The sequence below is a fragment of the Plecotus auritus genome (assembly GCF_963455305.1).
Source record: "Plecotus auritus genome assembly, chromosome: 9".
Taxonomy (NCBI): Eukaryota; Metazoa; Chordata; class Mammalia; order Chiroptera; family Vespertilionidae; genus Plecotus; species Plecotus auritus.
In genome coordinates, this window is record NC_137783.1 from 83,420,437 (window position 1) to 83,444,010 (window position 23,574).

At 40.6% G+C, this 23,574-nt stretch overlaps 1 protein-coding gene across 1 annotated transcript in view; it reads left to right on the top strand.

The window, feature by feature from the left end:
* The window catches only part of ZC3H12C (zinc finger CCCH-type containing 12C), a 62,084-nt gene that overhangs the window by 33,122 nt on the left and 5,388 nt on the right, over positions 1 to 23,574 (top strand). Inside the window, exons 2-3 of the mRNA XM_080641544.1 lie at positions 1,414 to 2,165; positions 21,116 to 21,255. Coding sequence (XP_080497670.1) covers positions 1,414 to 2,165; positions 21,116 to 21,255 — 892 coding nt within the window. The remainder of the gene's footprint in view (positions 1 to 1,413; positions 2,166 to 21,115; positions 21,256 to 23,574) is intronic.

The following is a 23,574-nucleotide window of genomic DNA, read 5'->3' on the forward strand; positions in this document are numbered from 1 at the left end:
TTTATGACAGTCTCAAATTCAGCTGCCACTGGCTTACAATATCCATGGATATACACTGGGATTGTAAATACAATTCTTCCAATGAAGCACAAGAGAAAATAATTTTATTTTGCTATCCTGTTCCTGGTAGAGAAGTAACAATTATTCTCAATAGACTCTAAGGAAAATGGTAAATCAGCAGAAGCATTTTAAACAGTAAAAGCAATTTTATAGGGGGAAAGTAAGAGAAAAGATTACTTTTTAATTAAATGCACATAATGGTTAATTAGTTATCTGATATGATATAGAAATATTTTCTCCTATAAAATTGAAGAAATTAACATTTGTTCAGTGTACATCATTATTTGCTGATTTTTTTTTTTTTTAATTTTTCACCCAAGGATATTTTTTCCATTGATTTCTAGAGCGATTGGGAGAGAAGGAGGAATGAGTGGGAGAGAGAGAGAGAAACACTGACGTGAGACACATTGATTGGTTACCTCCCCCGTGTGTCCCTACTAGGGCTGGGGAACCTGCAAACGAGTACGTGCCCTTGACCAGGAATCGAGCGACGACCCTTCAGTCTGAAGGCTGATGCTCTAACCACTGAGCAAATTGGCCAGGGCTACTGCTAATTTTATGTAAAATATTTTCTATGCTTTCTATAAAGGTGTATAGACTAAAAGCGCTTTTCCCCACTTCCTGGAATGAAATAGACTCCAGTGTCCCTGGCGCTAAATAAGGGCAGCATAACATTAAAAATTGTATTCTGTTACTGTGTTTAATATTTACAAAATAAGATAACTAGGGCAAACTATCTCTTAAATGGATTATAATTGACTTTATAATTATTTAATTTCTTACTGGCTGTTGCTGAACTTCTGTTCTTTCAACTCAGTACTGGAATCATTTTTGAAATGTCTTTAGATTGTTGTTTAAATTATTAATTTTATAATTAATGATACTTTTACTATTATAAGTTAGTGTTTTCCTTCCTTTACAATTTTTTATGAATTACTTTTTTAAGTGTACATAAACTGTCATAGCATATCTAAAACATGCTTTTTGATAGTATTCTATATGTCACTCTAGAAACACAGGCCTTTCCTAACAGTTGAAAAAATCTCTTCCATTATGGTTGAGAAGCAGCATGATTTAGTGAGAAGAATAGGAGTTTTAGAGTCAGACAAAAATTGGTAAAAAATACAGTTCACTACTTATTACTTTGTTACCTTGGAGGGGTCACCATGGCCTTTCTAATTTCTAACTTCATTTGCAAAACAAGGCTATTTTGGCAAGGGTGGTGAGGGATGAGAGGATATAGGCTTAACATAAGGAACGTAGGTATTTATAGTTTGGTAATTCTCTTTCAACTTGTATATTGAGACAAATGAAACAAATATTAAATTCTATATATTTTACATTTTTCTCTAGGAATACGGGGTGCTTTGCATTCAGGAATACAGAAAAAGCAGCAAAGTGGAGTCAAGTACACGAAACAGCTTCATGGGCTTGAAGGATCATCTGGGGCACGATCTAGGCCACCTTTGTGTGGAGAGCACTGACCCACATTTCAGCACATCTGTACCTTGGTCAATGGTAGAAAAACCAACAATGGATAAAGTTAATTCCGGGAAGGAAGAAAAGGAGGTGTCTGAAGAGAATGCGAGCTCTGGTGACTCTGAAGAAAGCACAAATTCTGATCATGAGTCAGAACAATTGAGTAGCATTTCAGTAGAGCCATGCTTATTAACCAAGACTCACAGACAACTATGTAGGTCTCCCTGTTTAGAGCCTCATGTCCTCAAAGGCAGTGAAATCTTACAAGACTTGAAATCCGAAGAGCCCCAGACTACATCCAAGGAAGTGAAGAAACCTCCTGATGTGGTGCGAGAATACCAAACAAAACTGGAGTTTGCACTTAAGTTAGGTTATTCTGAAGAACAAGTTCAGCTTGTGCTGAACAAACTTGGTACCGACGCTTTAATCAATGATATTTTGGGAGAACTTGTAAAACTTGGAAATAAAAGTGAGGCTGAACAAACAGTTAGTACAGTTAACAGTATAATGCGGGAAACATCTTCCCTGGAATCTCAGCGGTCTGATTCTCCAATGCAAGAGATTGTAACCGATGATGGAGAAAACCTGAGACCTATAGTTATTGATGGCAGCAATGTGGCAATGAGGTAAGTGGGGAAATCGTCAGTGATTACTACCAAGTCATCTTTAAAAGGTATTTCTAATTTTGTGACTGTTTCTCTTCTAACAGTTATTAAAGTCAAGTTTATTCTGCATCCTAACATTCACTTACATATTTCTAATTGTATCTCTTCCAATGCTCTATCTCTCTACTTTCTAGGGTGGTCAGCTATTTTCACCCCATTTGTCCCTAAATAGAGACCTCCTTCCCTAGATATGTCTCTTTTTTTTCCTCTTCTGGCCCTATTACTGTGCTATAAAAATTAGCATTTGTTCCTGGCTTAGTGTTAACCACTAGTTTTAAATGAAGAATTTGAGTACAATAATAGTCAACAATTTTGGAATCTAAATAGCCTATTTCTACATGAAATCAAATAACCATAGAAAAAAACACAGTTCTGCCCTAGTTGGTTTGGGCCAGTGGTTAGAGCATCGACCTGTAGACTGAAGGGTCCTGGGTTAGATTCTGGTCAAGGGCACATGCCCAGGTTGTGAGCTCAATCCCCAATAGGGAGTGTGCAGGAGGCAGCAAATCAATGATTCTCTCTCATCATTGATGTTTCTCTCTCTCTCCCTTCCTCTCTGAAATCAATAAAAATATATTTTTAAAAAAAGAAAGAAAAAAAACATAGTTCTTTGAGAAAATAAACTATCTTTATGATTTGGGAACAAATAGTTTCAATTTTTATTTTATCTAAGAGATGTAATTCAAAAATAGTTATTTAGGAACTGAGGGGGAAAAAACAAATGCAGAACTTCTAATGAAATATTTTTAGAAATTTTGATGGCTTAAAATTTAAAGTGCATCTAAATTCAATTAGTACTGTACAGATAACTGCCCACAATGTTCAGAACACTGAACATTGGGGACATAAAGATATATGAAGGCATCAGTTATTCTTTTATAGAGCTTATAATTTTATATATTGTTTCTCAAAAGGTGATCTAAGAACTTGTTAAAAATTTCAACAATAAAGATAAATTTTCAAAATAAATAAAGCACATTCTAGGACAGTGATGTCCAATGGAACTATAATGTGTGGCACATGTGTCATTTTAAATTTTCTGATACCTCCCTCTCAGTCCCTCCCCCATCCTCTCTTCCATTCTCTCTAAAAATCAATGGAAAAAATATCCTCCCATGAAGATTAAAAATAAAAACAAAACAGGTAAAATGAATGTAAATAAATTTTGTTTAGCCTAATATAGCCAAAATATCACTATAGCATATAATCAATTAAAAAATTGTTAATGAGATATTTTGAATTGTTCCTTTCATATGTCTTCAAATTGGGCATCTTACCCTCATAGCACACCTCATTTCAGACTTTCAATACTGCATGTGCTCAATAGCTACATGTAGCTAGCACCTACTGCACAGTGTTGTTCTACAGACCCAGGGGTCCTCAAACTTTTTAAACAGGGGGCCAGTTCACTGTCCCTCAGACCGTTGGAGGGCCCGACTATAGTTTAAAAAAAAAAACTATGAACAAATTCCTATGTGCACTGCGGGCCCAGGACGAGTCAGCTGCTAAGCAGTACAGGCAGCGGCACCCAGTGGGCCGAATAAATGTCCTCGGCGGGCTGCATGTGGCCCGCGGGCCAAGTCCACACACAGACCTATCAAGTCCAAATCAAGGTGTAGACATCTCCTTTTGTAAGCAGTACCCCACTAATAATGATGCATACTGAAATTTGAGAACCACTGTTTTTAGTAGGTGATAACAAGTACAAGGGTGTAAGAAGGATCAACTTGTCAAATAACATTTGTAGGTGGAAGCTATATTATCTTACTTGCATTTATAAGCAAATGAAATTTGCAGGATTTAAATTACTTGCCCAAGGTAGAATATAGTATCAATCCAAAAATGTCAGACTTCAAAGTCTATACATTCATTTTTAATATTTTTATTGATGTTAGATAGGAAAAGTGATAGAAACATCAGAGAATCATTGATCGGCTGTCTCCTGCATGCCCCTCACTGGGGATCGAGCCCGAAACCCAGGCCTGTGCCCTTGACTATAATCGAACCTGGGACCCTTCAGTCTGCAGGCCGAGCTCCATCCACTGAGCCAAACCAGCTAGGGATATACTTTTTTTTTTTTTTTTTAATCATATAATGAAAGACAAAAGTAAGTTGCAAAGGTTTAAGCCTGAACTTACAAGACCTTGAATACCAGGCTAGGAAATTTAAGGTTGGCCCTAATCCAAAAGTAATTGAAGATTTTTTAGGAGGAGAATGTCAAGAATAGAGTTATACCTTATGCTGATACCTGGCAATGATGTTTAAAGTGGATTATAGGAGGTAGGAGATGACTTTGGATGCAAACAACCCTTTTATAAAAGAGAGCTTTAAATGTCAGAGCAGTATGCCCAGCCAGAGTGGCTCAGTTATTTGAGCATCTTCCTATGCACCAAAGAGCAGCTGGTTCATCAGGGCACATACCTGGGGTGCGGGCTTGACCTTCATATCGATGTCTCTCACCCTCCCTCCCTTCCTTTCTCTAAGCATGTCCTTGGGCGAGGATTAAAATAGATAATAGATAGATAATAAATGTATGTACATATGTCATAGCGGTATGAAATATGTATGTGACCTTGAGAGGTCTTTCAAAAAATAACCTCTCTGTCTAATCTTTTCCAAACATGGCCACATAATTTTTTTTCTGATAATAACCCAGAACTAGTGAACAATTACCTTAGCATGATAGTATGTAGGGTCCAAATACCATGAATTTGCTAAGCGAGAGAGTAATGAGGGAAGACGTAATAGGTCCTAGAGGAGTCCCTGCAACCATAGCCCAGTACCAGAATCACCAGAGGGGTTCTTACAAATCCAGACCTCTACCCTCAGAGACTCTGACTTCGAGGGGCTATGGTAGAGCCAAATAACTATATTTTTTAAAGTACCAAGGTATTTCTAATGCAGAGCTTGGGTCAATGAACCATTCAAGATTCACAGTGTGGATATCTGCAGGTCAGAGGTAAAAGAAAGTGATAATCCAAGGAAAAAGTATTGTGAAAAACATGTGTTAGAAAAAAGCATAGTGTGCCCTGGCTGGTATGGCTCAGTTGGTTGGCGTGTCATCCCATATACCAAAGAGTTGCAGGTTCAATTCCAAGTCAGGGGTATGTATGGAAAGCAACCAATCAATGGTTCTCTCTTACATCAATATTTCTCTCTCTCTCTCTCTCTCTCTCTCTCTCTCTCTCTCTCTCTCTCTCTTCTCTCTCAATCTCTTTCTCCCCACCCCCCACTGCCCAAATCAATAAGTAAATAAGTATATCCTCAGGTGAGGATTAGAAAACAGAAGACAAACCCTAGCTGGTTTGGCTCAAGGGATGGAGCGTTGGCCTGTGGACTGAAAGGTCCCAGGTTTGTTTCCAGTCAAGGGCACATGCCCAGGTTATGGGCTGGATCCCCAGGAGGGGTGTACAAGAGACAGCCAATCAATGATTCTCTCTTGTCATTGATGTTTCTATCTCCTTCTCCCTTCCTCTCTGAATTCAATAAACATATATTTAAAAATAAATAAATAAATAAATAAATAAATAAATAAATAAATAAATAAATAGATAAATAGATAAATAAATAAAATGAAGAGGGAGGCAAGCATAGTGTTAGAAAAACCAAGAGTCAACACAAAAAAGAGATTTTAAGGAGAAAATGTCCTGACTGTTGTACTAAAAAAAAGATCAGAGGACATGACAACCAGGAAGTCCTTGTCTTCAAGAATGCCATATATGATATTAAAGATAGAAGCCCAATTGCAGGATGTCAAGAAATGAAGGAATAGCGCTAGACTTTTATTCTAGAACTAGGGACCCAGTGCACAAATTCATGCACCTTTAAAGGAACTGTGGGCCGAGAGGCTGTGGTGGCCACGGGGCCGGGTCTCGGCCCATCCTCTGCACCCCCGCCCGGCCCCTCCCACTGCGGCCCCCGGTCCCGTCTGCCAGCAGCCCCGCAGCCCCACTCCTGCCACCACTACTTCCACGCACTGATGGCGCTGGCCCCGCTCGCACCTGCTGACATCATGGAGCAATCACTGACAGTGCCGAGTGATCAGAACTGGCGCCAGGTGCCAGCAGCAGGTGTGAGCAGCAGCTGCCGGCCCTGATTGCCTCTCAGGGCTTCTCCACCTCCCCCTGCTCCTGAGGGGTGATTAGGGCCAGCAGCCACCACTCGCACCTGCTGACAGCACCGAGTGATCAGGGCCGGTGCTGGGCTCCAGCAGCGGGTGCGAACGGGGCCAGTGCCAGCAGCAGGTGCAAATGTCAGGCAGGACCATGGCACATGGGAGCAAAGAATTTTCAGTAACCACCAGAGACTCACCCCAATGACAGCAACCTGCGCCCCGCCTTGGTCTGGCACCCCCGCCCACCTGCTCCACCATCCCGCCATGGCCGACGCTCGCCATGTTCCACGCTCTGCCGCCTGCTGCCCACGCCCACCATGTTCTGCACGTGCCCTCTGGTGGTCAGCACACATCATAGCTACCAGTTATTCGGTTGTTCCACTGTTCAGTCTATTTGCATATTAGGGTTTTATATAGATAGATAGATGTTGACAGAGGAAGGGAAGAAAGAGGAGAAGGAGGAGTTGAGAAAGGATTTTGTTTTGTTTTTAAGAATGAAACTATATAAGCTGAGGGGATGGGAAAGTCTCCATAGGAGAGGAGCTGACATATGAGTTAAATTTTTGAAGCAAAGTTCTGAAGGAGGATACAAGAAAGGCCCAAGTAGGGGATTTGGCATTGGGAGTAAATGCAGGCCTTGGAGGGGAAAGAGAGCTTTAGATTTATAAAACCTGGAAATGAATTTTTAAAATGGATATCATCAGGATAAATGATGGCACAGTTGTGTCAGCCTGACGTCAACTCACAGGACCGAAACCTAGTTCTCAATGGAAATGAAAAGTCCTTGAACAACTGAAAATTGACCGAACACTAAACCAGTGGTCGGCAAACCGCGGCTCGCGAGCCACATGTGACAAAGCAGTTTGCCGCTTTGTTGACTAATGAGTTTGCCAACCACTGCTCTAAACAATGCTCATCGCACCTGGTGAAAATTTTCCATAGAAAAACTCTAATTTAAAAAAAAATGGCATAATTAAGGCATTTCAGATCTCTCCTTATGTAGTTATGAAAACAAACTTCTACCCCACACTGTTCTGCACAATCCTGTCCCTTGCTGTCAATCTGGGCAGTGTAGATTCAGGCCCTCTCTTCGTCATGTACTTTAATCTGACACTTAGTGGAAGTGCTGTAGGCACTCCAGGACTGAGCAAGCCAACAGGAAATTTTATTATAGCAGCATTTTACTGTCAGTCACAATAAAACATACCACATCCATAACTTTGAAAGTACCAGGACTCATAAAAACTCATAGTAGACAGTTTACATTTTGCCATTTATAAGATCTACTTGAAGTAGCAAAGTCGTTTAAAATGCATATCTACTTCAGATCCAGAACCTTAATTTAACAAAGATACAGAAAGATTTCCCCCATTTCATGTCGCATAAAATATGACATGCTTTTACTTTTGAAATTAATTTCCTACTCGTAAGTTTAGCAAACCTATTATGTAATAAATGTATACATATTGTAATAAATCACAATAAGTAAATGTAGGGATGGGTTTTATTTCCTTCCTGATCTCTCAGATATATTCCCTATATAAGATGAATATATTTTAATTTCATTTGAATGTGGGCCATGGAACTGATATAAATGATTCTTTAGATGTAAATTAAAAGTAGGAAAGCAAAGGCATTTTTATTAAAATTAGCACAATAGACTTTTTAAAAAATGTAATTCTCTACAGAATTCTAAGTTTTTTATACTCCCTAGCCTCAGTTTGCAAAATTATAAAAATGGGAAATTTTCATATTGCAGGTTTGTTATTAGAATTAGAGATAATTAATACCAGGTACCTGGCATAGCATAGGTACTGAGTAAATTACAGTTGTTATTACCTTAAAGAACCAGAATATAGTAACTACTGTAATAAAAACTTAATTATTTCAGTTTTTTATTCAGTATTTAACAGTAGCAATTTAGCAGCCCATTTTATTTTCACTGCAGTTTATATCATCAGTTTTCAGTGATGATAGCTAGTTTCATAAAGGAGACATGCGCTTAAGACCTGGATGACTCCAAAATTGCAAAGGGACAAACTACATAGCTATAGTATATAGCTGAGGGTCCCAAAATTACAGGGATCCTGTATTGCCTTGGGGAAGCATACATCTAGTTTTGACTTATTTAATATCCTATTTCAAATGTGTCACCTTAATAGAAGCTCTGGATACATTTTTTGAATGAGCAAAAGTTGAAATAAATACCCAGAACGTAGTCTAGCATAATTTGTGACAGGTATTTCACTGCTAGATATAGGAGCAAAGAGGACATAGTATGCAAAAGTAAAAAAGAGAGTAAAGTAAGTTTACAGAAAGCCCTAAACTTTTGCATATTAAATGTTAAGCATTCAAAAAGTGCTTGGTTTCTGAAACATGAAAAGAATGAAATTTACGGTTAGTGGAGCTGGGCTAACGATTCCTGACAAAAAGCTGCAGTTAATTTTAATTCTTAAAAAAAGGAAAATAATTTAGCAAATTGGTCATTCAGCAAATAGGCCTCTTTTCTTAATAGGGCAGGCGCCTGATAATATAGATATCTGATGAAATGTATATTCTGGATACAGACACAGAAATAAAGCATAATTAATATTTCTGAAATGAAATTCTATGATATTGAGATTTTTATTTCCTCTAAGTAGCTTTACAAGCCTTCACATTTGTGATTCCATTAAACTTGAGATGGTTTAGCAGTGAAGTAGAGAATTAGTCTATCCACGTAGATGTAATAGTTTAAATTCATATTTTTTCTTAAACGAATCCAGCACTCTTTTAATCTGTGGTTTTAGGTTCAGATGACTTGTCAGATCATTAATGATGTACAACCTTGTGAGCCATTGGGGATGGGAGTTGAGTGTCATAGCCCTTGATTCCTAAAATTCCTTGATTTCTTCAATATACTTTAATGACTTTATTAAAATTAACTATATCTCTATATTCTACTTTAGCTTCTACCAGATATTATAAACGATAAGAATGGTGAACAAGGAAAACTCAGAGCCTCAGCACTGCCTCTGCATTATGCTGTAGCACAAATTCTTCTGTTGAGTCAGAGTGGAAGTTAGACACTTTTTTCTTTTTGATATGAACTAACTATTGAAACTCTACCACCACCACACACCATTATAAGCTCTCTATCTTGGACATTGAAGCCTGGTTTCTGGGTTTAGATCAAATCTCCAGACGGGTGGGTAAGCAATATTGGTGCATGTTTGTATAGAATATTAGGACAAATATTTTCTTTGCTAATAATTTCAGGTGGATCACTTTTAGCCAATAGGATTCATGCTATTGAATTTAAGCAAGGAAGAAGTGGCATATCATTTGCCTTTAAGAAAGATCACTCTGCAGATAAATTTAGAGAATTTGAACACTAAAACTGGAGACAAGGAGACCTACTTATGTTTTAAAAATATATGCAAAGGTTAAGTTGTAGAAATCTCCTGAAAAAAAAAGATGAACTAAGAATACTATGACTTTTCTCTACCAATCAGATGGTATAGAATAGAGAAATGAAAGCAACCATTTTCTTGACAGTTTACACTCCTCCACCCCACCTCCAACCTCCACAAAAGGAACACGTTAGAAACCAGCTGCTGTTGGTACAAATCTCAGTGTTGACTGAATGTAGAAAAGCACTCCAGGTCAGACCTTACCATCATTTTCTTAAAGTTGAACAAAAACCAGATGTAGATTTTAGAATTAGAATATGAACAGAGAAAATGTATAAGTTTGCCCAGCCAGTGTGGCTCAGTGGTTGAGCATCAAACTATGAACCAGGAGGTCAGGGTTCGATGCTCCCAGGTTGCTGGCTCAATCCCCAGTGAGGGCGGGGGGGGGGGGGGGGAGTGCAGGAGGCAGCTGATCAATAATTCTCTCTCATCATTGATGTTTCTACCTCTCTCTTCCTCTCTGAAATCAATAAAAATCTATACTAATAATAGAGGAATATGCAAATTTTCTGGGATGCCATCACAGTAACAGTAACAGCTGAATAATAGGCTGCATGGGCAGTTAGGGGGGACCAGGCCAGCATGGGGGGCAGTTAGGGGCAATCAGGCTGGCAGGCAGAGGCAGTTAAGGGTGATCAGGCTGGCAGAGGGAACAGTTAGGGGCGATCAGGCAGGCATACAGGTGAGCAGTTAGGAGCTAGTGGTCCCAGATTGTGAGAGGGATGTCTCGGATTGGAAAGGCTTGGCTGAGGGCACCCCCCCCCCCCCCCGCGGCCGTGTGCATGAATTTCATGCACCGGGCCTCTAGTATATTTTTAAAAAGAAAATGTATAAGTTGTGATAACCTTTCTATCAAGAACAGCCCATATATTTGTAAAATGCAAGCAAAATTTAGTCTGTATAAATGGGTTTTAAGCTTCTAGTGAATCTTTTTAAAAGTGCAGAGTCTTTTGCCTGGTTTCTGAAGGCATAAGAAATTGAGAACTCCTTTTGATGTCAATTGAATATTGAAGGCCATTTTGCCTCCAGTTGTTTGGTGGATTTGCTGTCCTGTTGCCAGTGTGCTAGATAAGTGCAGCACTGATTTATCCTATCTAATAAAGAGGGAATATGCTAATTGACCATCACTCCATCACAAAGATGGCTGCACCCACAGCTGAGGCCAAGTTCCCATAAGGAGCCTTAACGAGCAGTCAGCAGGGACCTGAGGCTACGCCCTCCCCCGCCCCTGTGGGGCTTTACAGGGGACCTCAGGCCATGTCCCCCACCTGGCAGAGCTTGACAGGGGAATCTCAGGCCTCACCCCACACCAGGCAGGGCTTGACAGGGGACCTCAAGGTGTGCTTCCCGTCCTGGTGCTGGGCTAGGGGACCTCAGGCTGCTCCCCCTGCCCCAGCGCCAGGCCAGGGGACCTCAGGCCGCACCCCCCACCAGGTGGGGCTTGACAGGGGACCTCAGACTCCACCCCTCACCCGGCGGGGCTTGACGGGGACCTCAGTCCTCGCCCTCTGCCCCCCCGCGCCAGGCCAGGGGACCTGAGGCCACGCCGCCTGCCCGGCAGGGCTTGATGGGGGACCTCAAGGTGCACATCCCGTCCTGGTGCTGGGCTAGGGGACCTCAGGCTGCTCCCCCCACCCCAGTGCCAGGCCGGGGGGCCTCAGGGCTTGACAGAGGACCTCAGGCCGCACCCCCCGCCCCAGCACCGGTCCAGGGGACCTGAGGCTGCATCCCCCCGTCCGACAGGGCTTGACAGGGGACCTCAGGCCATGCTCCCCACCCAGGGGGCTTGACAGGGGAACTCAAGGTGCACCCCCAGTACTGGGTTGGGGGAACTCAGGCCACACCCCCCTCCCAGCGGGGCTTGACAGGGTATCTCAGGCCGTGTCTCCTACCTGGTGGGGCTTGACGGGGGACCTCAGGCCATGCCCCCCACCCAGCAGGGCTTGACAGGGTATCTCAGGCCATGTCCCCCACCTGGCGGGGCTTGACAGGGGACCTCAAGGCATGCCCCCAACCCCGGTCTGGGCTGGGGGACCTCAGGCCATGCCCCCCGTCCTGGCCCTGGGCCAGGGGACCTGAGGCCATATCCCCTGCCCGGCGGGGCTTGACAAAGGTGGGACTGGCCGGGTCTGGATCTAGCCCAATGGGGTAGGGGCCGGCCAGGTCTGGGTCTCAAGCAATTTTGAGGTGCATGTGGGTGGGCGGGGACTTGACTCTGGGTCCCATGGTGCGCCCCAGATTCTGACAGGAGGAAGGTTTTCATATACATTTTACTAATTTTCTTTCATCTCTGACACTTCTATTATAGAGAAAGGGCAACTAGTAATATTAAATTATTTCCTCTAATTAATCCCCTTTTAATGTGCACGACTTTCGTGCACCAGGCCACTAGTAGTTAATAAAATCCTCCTGGACACCTAGTCTGCGTTTTTGGTTTAGATTGGAGGAGAGATTACAATTGCCAGAGTTCATTCAAATTTGCTTTTTGTCCCTCAACAAAAGTTTATTGAAATTATGTGTCATGAACCTGTACAACCTAATATGATAACTACTAGTCATATGTGGCAATCAAGCTTTTAAAATGTGTCTAGTCCAGCCCTGGCTGGGTGGCTCAGTTGGTTGGAGCATCTATCCATACACCAAAAGGTTGCAGGTTCAATTCTGGTGAGGGCACATTCATAGGTTGAGGGTTCGATCCCAGTTGGAAGACAGCCGATCAACGTTTCTTTATTACATCAGTGTTTCCCTCTCTCCTCTTCTCTCTCTCTAAAAAAATTAATAAAAAACTGTCCTCAGGTGAGGATTAAAAAAATATGTCTAGTCCAAATTGAGATATTCTATAAATGTAAAATACATATCAGATTTTGAAAACTTAATACAAAAATATGTAAAATAACTTTTATGTTGATTGTGTTAACATCATTTTTGAAACATTGAGTTAAACACAATTTATTACTAAAATTAATGTCAACAGCTTTTTACTTTTTAAAAATGTGCTATACTAGAGTATTTAAAATTATATATGTGGTTTGCATTGTATTTCTATTGGATAGCCTCTCATTGGAATATGTTTTAAGCCCCTCAGTAGGGACTTAATATTAATTAAATAATTAATTAAAGGACAGCTCACGTTCTCTCTAGGTAAGTGTCATAGATATTACAGGTTACTTAGTGATAAACCATTTCTCTTACTGTTTTAAGGAAAATCCATAGAGACTAAGAAAAGAATCAAAGAATCAGAACTAGTTTTTTTTTCCGTTGTTTAGTTAGATCACATGGAGTCTGACAAAGGCAAATATTAATTATATTCCACTGCATCTCTTTATAACCCTAAGTACATAATTCTAGTTGTCGTCAGTCATGAATTTTAATAGGCCAATGGTCAATAAACTTCCCTGTTATCTCAAATGTGTTTGTTTAAACCCTAACCTAGCAAACATCAACATCAGTAGTCCTATTTCATATGAATAAAGTTAATTACAGTTCACCTAACTAGTGTTAGTAATTATAAGAAATGGAAAAAATTACCCAATTATAAGAAACTAGAGGCTCGGTACATGAAAATTCATGCACTGGAGGTGGGGGGGGGGGTCCCTCAGCCCAGCCTGCCCCCTCTCACAGTCCAGGAACCCTCAGGGCAGGAGGCGACCCAGCCATCAGGGCAAGGTGATGCCCCCATCATACCTCTGCTGCTGCCACTGCCGACAGTGCAAGCCTTGGCCGGCCCTGGGCAGCTGGGCAGCCATCTTCCTCAGTCTCTCAGCATTCCTCTTCTAGTGTCCTTGGCTTCTTACAGTGGCGTCGTACTGACTCCATTCGAGAGCCCTCTCTTATTTGTTGGTGTTCCCAGAAAAAGGTTTCCTCCCTTTGTGAATAATTCTAACTGGGCAGGTAACAGTGCAGCCCTGCATTTCTTTTTGCCTTCCCCTTTCTCCATTTTCCCCCAAAACAGGATTGCTATTGCCAATACCTGAGAAACTGTCTATCCTTACCATCCAGGTACTTTTTCTCACTTAAATTCCAGCAACAAGGCTACCACAGAGCTGTAGAGGAATCCATCTGATCTGCCCCCAAATCCATCCTGTTAAGTTAGAAAAGGCCCAGTGATGAAATCAATGGAGACTCATGCAGCAGTGGCAGGGCAGCCTTTCCAGGTCACCTGCTGCAGAAGGATTTCAAAGATTACTGTCAGCAGTGCCCGCAGTGGGTGTTCCAGGCCTGAGGAGCAGCCTGAGCTGGAGGAGGTGCCCGAGCCCAGGGTACTCCCTTGTGAGGGTTATCCTTTGGCCCCATGATGCCTGTTTGATTAGTCGAGCAGAGTCATCAAGAGGCAAGACTCTTGCAGCAGCCAGTGCCCATCCTGCAGAGGGCTGCAGATGGCAACGTGCTGGGGAGCCCTGGTGCATTTTTGCAGAGCTTTCCAAAGTGCTAGAAGGTGACTCTTCAGGTGGGTAATATGAAGTAGGGAAAGGGGCATATGCACTCTCACCACATCCGATACACCCAGCAATCCTGGGGAAGAAAAGAGTTTGCTGAACAGTGAGTTCACAGAATGCACGAGTCCCTGGGGCTCCAAAAGAATAGGGTTGATTTTTTTTTTCACATTGAGATGAAAAGTAAGTTGGTTTGTATGGCACTGCAGTTTTAGTCTCATTTTGCTGTTTCCCTTTCTTCCAAGTTATCAGAGCAACCATTTGCCAACCTGAGGCCTTCATTCTAAGACAGTCTTTTATCTGAATCCTCAGGTGCCGAGAACCAATTCCAGCATGTAATAATTACAAGAGTTCCATCAAAAGGTTGATGGGACTTGGGGAGCTCAACAGGGTTGAGTCAAATATAGTTTACCTGTTGGAAACACGGCACTTCCCCCAAACCTGAATAGGATTGTTTGCTGCCATACAGCTCAGGGCATTTTATTGTCTCCTGTTGGCCAAACACCTGAACAGCTGTAGGCTATTCCCCAAACTGATAATGCTTCTGTATTCTACCCTTTGATACCTTACCCTTTGAAGTGTATATTTCCACCTTGCCTTGGGACAAATTGTGTTGAATAAAAGCACAGGTCCTTGGTCAAGGGAAGAGTCTTTAGCTCCCTTTAGCTGAAGCTCCTCTGACCCCCAATGCCTTTCAAAATTATCTTTCGTCCTTGGACTCCTTCTTAATCATCTACGCGCACCCCCTTTCTCCAGAATGCTGAACCCTTTGTAAGGCTGGGAAAAGAACCCTGGCTCTCAGGCTCCTTGTTCCTTCCTGTTAATCATTTCTACTACCCTAGCTGTGTTGCATGTGGAGTGCCAGGGAATTCTCAGGGGTAGAGTCCATATCAGAACATTTAGGTAAGGCTGGTAATTCTCTCTCTTCCAAAGGGAAGTTACTCCCAGATCCTAAAGCCATTGGGAACCATCCAGCCAAGCAATGGTCATCTCCCAGGTCCCAGACTGAGGCAAAGAAGGGTGAAAGGAATAGGGGAGCAGGAGCAACAGCAGAGAAGGGTTGAGAACCTGGAGACAGAGAAAGGAGCTTTCTGTTTCTTAATTCTTTATGGCTGTCCAGTTCATTCATTTCCTGGGATCCAGAGATACCAGTAGTTCCTTTACTTAATGAATGGCTTTTCTAAAATCTCTCTAAATATACCAGTTTATCTACTTCAAATGAGCCTTCCTCTCTCTGGCCATTGCAAAACAGGATTTTATACGCTTGCCTGTTCCAAACATGACAGTAAATTAAGGCTTTTAAGAAAGAGACCTGCTGACAGGTTTCTTGTCGTTTGCTACCATTAAAACCAATGGTGAACCACATGCAACCTTCGAGCCTGTGTTACCCATTTTGATCAATAGGAATTAAACATTTGCAGTGAGGATTTGGAATTTTCCCTGGGAGTCTGATCCCACTGAGCCAGAGTAGTTGAAGGGATGCTTTTTAGTAAACCTTCTGGGTTTCTTGACTAATTAAAAGTGGCCAATATCTTTCAACAAATTCACCCAGCAAAGGACTCACTTGAGGTAGACCATCCTTATTGCCAAAGGGTTGAAATAAAAAAGAATTTGAGGCCCAAAGGAGCATGCCAATTCATAAAATTAGAATTAGCTATTTTTAGTACTGAGAAGAAATGACCCTGAATTTGTGCAGATATAGCTTGAAAGTGGCTACAGAACTATAATAATTTTTCTTCTCTGTTTATATGAAATTAAAGCTACAATTCCTAAATACCATCCAACCTTTTTAGTAAACACTCAGCAGATAGTTACTTTGCACCAGTGAGTACATTGTGCTTACTCTGACATCCTGTTTTTCGTAGTTTTGTCAGCTTACACTGTTTTTATAATTGGTTATCAGAACCTCCTCAGTTGCCCCTTATATTGTATCCAGCACATGTGATTAGTCACATCCTTCAACATGCGTCACTCAGTAAGGTTAGATGAAGGTCAGTCTCCCACAGCCTCTCCTAGTCTGTGGAAGTCCCATCTGCTGTTTGGACCCAGTTGGTAGTTGTCTACTTAGACTTTAATAGGAATTACTAGGGGTGATTGTGGGCCTTGGCTGGCAAGGAATTCTAAGGCACAGCAGCCCTTCCAGGATTTCCTGGTCAGCATTCATTTCTTTGGCCTGGTAAGGGAAAGACTGGCTGGGAAAGTATTGGAGACTCAGGAACCCACCCTACATATCCCCACTTGTCTGCCTTTCCCTCTCCCTGTCGGAGATGAGACTTTAGCCTGCCCCTGTGTGAGATCTAAGGCTGGGCCAAGGATGAATGCCAGCTGCTAACTGCATTAAACCTTTTCAAGTTACCGTTGGGTTTCTTCAACCTAAATGTGAAATACTGTGTTTTAGAGAAAACACGCCTTCAACTTTATAAAGTTTTGCCAAATTGTTCTCCTGAATTGTTACCCCAATTCACACTCCCACCTGTAATCTATGAGTTCTTGCTTTCACACATCCTTGGCAACATCTGGTGTTTGCAAACTTTATTTTTTCCAATCTGATGAGTGTGAAGTTGTGTCTCATTTTGGCTTTAATTTGCATTTCTTCACTATTGAGCATCTTTTCATGTTTGTTGGTCATTTGGGTTTTCTCTTCTGTGAATTTGCTCATATCTTTTGCCTTTAAAAAACACACACAGAGAAAAAACTGGTTACACCAAAAACTTCTCGATGTCAGGAGTATTTTATATATTACTAGCGCCCTGATGCACGGATTCGTGCACATTGAAAGGAAGTTAATTAGAAGGTGGCCAGCAGGGCAGGACTGGGCGAGACAGGTCGAGGCAGGCCCGACACACCCCGGAGCCAACCTCCCGCAGTCCCTCCCCAGCCAGCCACACATGGGGCAGCGCCATGGCTCAAAGGGCATCTGCAGAGTGAGCAGGGTCCCTCCAGCAGGTGGGGTTGCTCGGCCTGGCCTGCGGGGATCAGGCTGAAACTGGCTCTCTGACATCCCCTGAGGGGTCCTGGAATGTGAGAGGGCACTCTGCAAAGTTGCTGTTGCTCAGCAGATCCTGCGTTGAGCGTCTGCCCCCTGGTAGTCATACCTACCGGCCGGTCAGACAGTCAGTTGGTCGGACGGTCACTTAGCCTTTTATATATATATAGATGAGGACTAGCCTTTTGGTTGGTGCTATATGTTGCAATACCTTCTCCCAGTCTATGGCATTTTTATTTTGTTCGTGGAGTCTTTTACATAAAGAAGTTTTATGTGCCCAAATGTATCAGTCTTTTCCTTGATATAGCATGTATTTCCTATCCTGATGTAAATGTCTCCTATAATTTCTTCTAAAAGTTTTATATTTCTTTTCAAATTTAAATCTTTGATCTATCTACAGTTTACTTTTGTGTACAGTTTGAGATAAAAACACAATTTTATTTTTCCCATATAAATAACCAATTGCCCTAATACTGTTTGTTGAATTGATTTGTAATGTCACTTTTAACATTTACACATGTGTGTACCATTTTACGGTCACTTTTCTATTACATATTTTATGTTTTGTTTTTTATCTTTGGCTATACCAGTGGTCGGCAAACTGTGGCTCGCAAGCCACATGCGGCTCTTTGGCCCCTTGAGTGTGGCTATTCCACAAAATACCATGGCCAGGGCGAGTCTATTTTGAAGAAGTGGCGTTAGAAGAAGTTTAAGTGTAAAAAATTTGGCTCTCAAAAGAAATTTCAATCGTTGTACTGTTGATATTTGGCTCTGTTGACTAATGAGTTTGCCGACAACTAGCCTATACCAATACAACAGTGATTGGATTTCTGTAGTTTTATACTAAGTATTGATAACTAATGGGGAAGATCCTCCTCTTTTGTTCTTCAAAATTGCTTAACTACTCTTGGCCTTTTGTTTTTCCATGTTAACTTTAGGATCAGCTTCTCAAGTTCCATAAAAAGCCCTTTGAGGATTTTTCTTGGAGTTGCAATGCACTATAGATTAATTGGAGTATTGCATCCAGGAAGATGGTTCATTGTTCCTTTCACTTGGGTTTTCTCTTATTCCCTTTACTACAGGTTTTCAATATTCATCTTCTCTATAAATCTCTTGCTTTACCTTTCTCTTTAGATTTGTTTAGTTTTTGTTACTGTTACAAATGGGATTATTTTTTAAAATTTTAATTGGTTTGCTGGTGAACAGCAATATTCATTTTAAACTAGAACCTTTTATCTTCAATGTAATAACATTGTCAAAATATGTTATCTGTGATACGTATGTCTGATGTCCGTTGAAATCTGTTCTGAGGCCTAGCACACAGCTAATTTCATCAGTCTTTCCTGTGCTCTTGAAAAGACTTTCTCTTCCCTAATTTTGTGCAGGGTTTTGCCCATGTCGATTAGATCAGGCTTGTAATTGTTCATTGTCCAGTCTACAGTCTCACTAAGTGTTTTCTGCTCCATCTGTCCATTGTATGTGGGTCTGTTCATTTATTCTAGAAATCCTGTGATCTTTTGCAATCCTCATATGGAGACTGAGATCACAATTATTATAGCTTCCTTATGAATTATTCCTTTATTACTATTATGTAATAACTTTTTGTTGCTAGTAATTTTTGCCATAAAATATTTTTTCTGATATTAGTATATCTTTGCCAGTGTTTTTGGTTTATGGTTTGATTAATGTAGCAGTTAAGGATGTGTGTAGCTGCAAATAACAGAAAAATTAACTACAGTGTCTTAAACAAATGAGGGAGGGTCTTTTTTCTCAGATAACAAGATCAGAGATGGATGTAGGTCCATCGGCTTAGAAACCCAGGTTCTTTATATGTTTCCATTTCCCATTCTCAGTGTGGCCTTCCTTCCTCCTGCTCTCTCCCTGTGAGGTTTTCTGGGATAGGCATGGGGGCGAGGGCCGAGGGGAAAGAAAGGATATGAGAACAACTTATACTGTCAGTAGTGTGTGGTACAGTATCCTGTTTCAGCCTGTGTAGAACCTTTCTCATGTTTGCTGTTTACCCACATTGTATGAAAGTTCTTTAAATAGAAGGTGGAATCTTCTCTTCCTGCAGTGAAATGTGACAGTCGCCCTTACAGATGAAGTAATTGGGCAGAAAATGCTTCTATCGTCTCTTAGTGCCAGAGTAGGTCAATGCTCAAGTCTGAGTAAGCAAATGGCATAATGACCAGCAAATACTCATACACTTAGATTTCAGAGCATTCATGCAAAACAAGATGGTTATGTTTTAGCACATTGAGTGTTTCTATTTAGGAACAGTATATATATATATATATATATATATATATATATATATATATATATTCTCTCAAAAGATGCTGCCAGCATTTTCTGTAGTTTTCCAGAAGACTGATTAAATGTATTTTCCATGAAACCTGGCATCACTTTGTATCATTGGTGAGGCTGTCAGGTAGCCCTTCTTACCCAGAAAATGTGACTTCAGAGTCCCCCATCCTGTATCCCTTTCTCTGAAAATTCCAGCACATCTGATTTCACCTCTGATCCTGCCCAGGACCATCAGGAGGGGCGTGGAACCATAGTGCCTCTGGTTTGCATTTATAGCTTTCAATATCTGCAAAACAAGGTGGTCTATTTCCCTTTCGTTTTTAAAATGATTAGCCATATTAGATGGTTCCAGTGTTTCACAGGAGACCACTATAACAATATATTAATTTACTTAATGTTCAGTTTGTGCTAAACGTTAGTAAAGCGTTTGTCCACCTATTTCATTTAGCCTTCCTCAGGCATAAGAAGTAAAGAATATCTGTCTCCATTAAAGATAAGAAACGCAGCCTTCAGAGCTCAAACTATAAAAGAATGCAGTGTCAACAATAAAAAATAAATACGTTTTTAAAAAGAATGCAATTACTGCATTCAAAACAAGAGACTTCTTTTACAAACCTCAGAAGTGTTGTTTTGAATTCTTAGGCTACAGTGCACAAGCAGAGCCTGGTGCCGCATGAATACTTGTTGAATGACTATCTCTTAGTTGGGCATTTTCTTTTAGGCACTGAAACTGCTGATCCAGCTCTGAATGCCCTTGTGTCGTCTTTAATCCTTGTCTAACACAATAGTGTTAAACAGAAACCGGGTGTCTTTTTTTTTTTTTTTTTTTTTTTTTTTTTTACATAACTCATTTTACCTTTCGGGTGTCTTTTCATTAAAGGACATGGAAAGTGTTTCTTGTATGAGACTAAGCACTGTGAACATACTTTTCCCATGTATGTTGTTTTACGTGGTCACCTAATACATTTTGTACATTACTTATTCATTATATTGAAATATAAGAACTCTTGAGAAGGAAGTTTTTAAAAACAAATAGGTATTCCATTCCACTATTTTGTTAAATATATTTTTATTGATTTCAGAGAGGGAGAGAGAGATAGAAACATCAATGATGACAGAGAATCATGGATCGGCTGCCTCCTTCACACCCCCTACCTGGGATTGAGCCCACAACTCAGGTATGTGCCCTGACCAGGAAGTGAACCATGACCTAGTTCATAGGTCGATGCTCAATCACTGAGCCACACTGGCTGGGCTCCATTCTACTGTTTTTACAGATTTCTTTGTGGCTTCTCTTTTACACTTGATTGAAACTATTCTTGCTGTGTTTGAGGCCCCTTTCTGGTCAAAAAGAGCATGTATCTTTCTGACTTGTTACCCTTTACAACTTTACATACGAAAACTTATTATTCTCCACACAATAATCCCAATTTTCTTAATTTTTTTCTCACAGATTTTCAACTTCTAAGTTATCTTAGAGTTTCTTTGAGCTATTCAACTTCATCTCAAATTTGAAAGCTCCTATTACTATTGTAATGATGTGATCATTCCTGTTTTCAAATTTGAATTAAGTTAAATTTAGGTTTTGTTGTGTAAAATGTTCTAAAATAATCTTTCAGCCACGGAAACAAAGAAGTATTTTCCTGCCGAGGAATAAAACTGGCAGTGGATTGGTTTTTGGAAAGAGGCCACAGAGATGTCACTGTTTTTGTTCCTGCTTGGAGAAAAGAGCAGTCCCGGCCTGATGCTCTCATTACAGGTAAGCCCCATTGGCTCTGTGCTTAGTTTCCAGGAGTATCCCGCACTGCCCCCTGTCACTGCACATTGTGTCAACCTGTTTGTTTCCTCAGACTATGTGATGGCCACAGGGCCTTGGGTGGAAAATTAATTTTCAAACCATCTGATTATGTTAAACAGTAATCCTTGCTACACAAGCTGAGTTTTTGTTTTGAACTTTGAAACTTTTTACTTCAAATTTTGTTAAATTCTGACCTTTAGAGACATGCTAGGTGTCAGGAGATTTAGATTCGACTGCCTTTGCCATTTACTAGCCATAGGACTTGGAGCAACAGACAGAACCTCTTTGGACCACAATTTTCTCATCTACTATAAAAATTAGGCTAGGTGACAATCAAATTATAATGACTGCAGATCAAAAAATATCTGAGACTCAGGATATGCTGTCTGGTATCAGGTGGAAGGAAACTCTCTGTCCCAATAAAGTATCTGTGTTTTACATTATTCTGTAATTTCTAAATGTCTGAGTTTCAGCCAAAAATGTCCACTGTGCCTGCTAATTATTGTTGCTGAACATTTTGCTCAAGTTAAGTAATTTCGCTCCTCTGCACCTCCAGCATTAGCAAAAACTGAGGACCTGGGTGAAGAAAATACACTTCACACCCAAAAACAAATGGACAGACCACTTACCATTTATCTGAAGTCTCATTTTAAGACTTTATTTTTATCTGTAATCCTTAAATCCTTAAGAACAGATAGGTAAGTTATGGTGGGGAGTCCAGAGCCAAGGAATCAGACCGTGGCCTATGGAAACTATAAAGTGGGAGAGGCAGGCATAATTCAGCCAGTAGTACCAAGACATTGGATAACTCTTTGAGAAAAATATACATATGTAGATAGTAGATAGTTCTCCCCAGCCATTCAAAGACTACTTACTTATAGTCTCTAATGGTTTTAAGTTTATGGCAATTAATTTTTCAACCATCTGCAATTAACTGTCATATGATGTAAGATAAAGATGTAAGAAGGAAAAGATAGATTTAATTGCATCAAAATTTAAACTTCTGTATTTGGGAAACTTTTTTAAAAATGAGAAATCTTTTTATTTGACTAAAAAAAAAAATACAACCAGTAAACACAGAACCCATGTTTTTAGCATATAAGGAGCTCATATGCATTGAGAAAACAGAGGTTTTTTTTATATATAAATGGTACTAGGGGAGGAATAGACAGCTTGCAGAAGAAAGCAGGTGCCAAATAAGAGGAAAAAGGGTTCACCTCATTAGCAATTAAAGAAATGTAAATTTAAGCAGAGTCCACACAAAGATTTCTGACCACAAAGACATTTAGTGCAATATTATAATAGAAAGCAATGGAACCAAACCATACTTTCTTTAAGAGAATGGTTCAGGTAGCCGGATGCTCATTGATTAGAGCTTTGTTTTTCGGATTGAAGGGTCTCGGGTTTGATTCTGGTCAAGGGTACGTACCTGGGTTTGCAGGCTGGAACCCACTGGGGCATGTGGGAAGGCAACCAATCCATGTGTCTCTCTCACATCGATGTTTCTCTCTCTTTCTGCCCCTCCTTTCCGCTTTCTCTACAAATCAATGGGAAAAAAGTATCCTCGGGTGAGGATTAACAAAAAAATAAAGTAAAATAAAAGAATGGTTCAATAAATTAGTATATATTGATAGGATAGAATATGTATTAGAATATTAGGCAGCATTTTTAATGACCTGAGGAAGTGCTCTTTTACATACAAGGCAGGTTTTATTATTGTGTTTGTGTGGGTATACACACATATACATACATATGTACATATATAAACAACAGAGAAAAAATACACAGAAAATGACTAGAAGGAAATATGCCCAAATATTAGCAGTAATTGAACTAAAAAGAAACAATATTTAAACATGAAAATGACTGGGAAGCTTCTTGAGCATAGAAATATTATGAGATCAAGAAGGGAAAAAGACTTTCCAGCTGGCATGGCTCAGTGGTTGAATGTCAACCTATGAACTAGGAGGTCATGGTTCGATTCCTGGTCAGGCACATACCAAGGTTGCGGGCTGAACCCCCAGTGTGGAGTGTGCAGGAAGCAGCCGATCAATGATTCTCTCTCATCATTGATGTTTCTACCTCTATCTCTCTCTCCCTTCCTCTCTGAAATCAATAAAAATATAATTTTTTTAAAAAGAAGGGAAAGGATACACAGTGTGGATTGCACCTAAGTGTACTTTTTGAAACACCAGCATGATGTGTCTGAAACGCTTCAGTATGCAGTTGAGTCTCTGCAATGCACACACAAACTGACAGAGGTTGGATATTTCCTCCAGG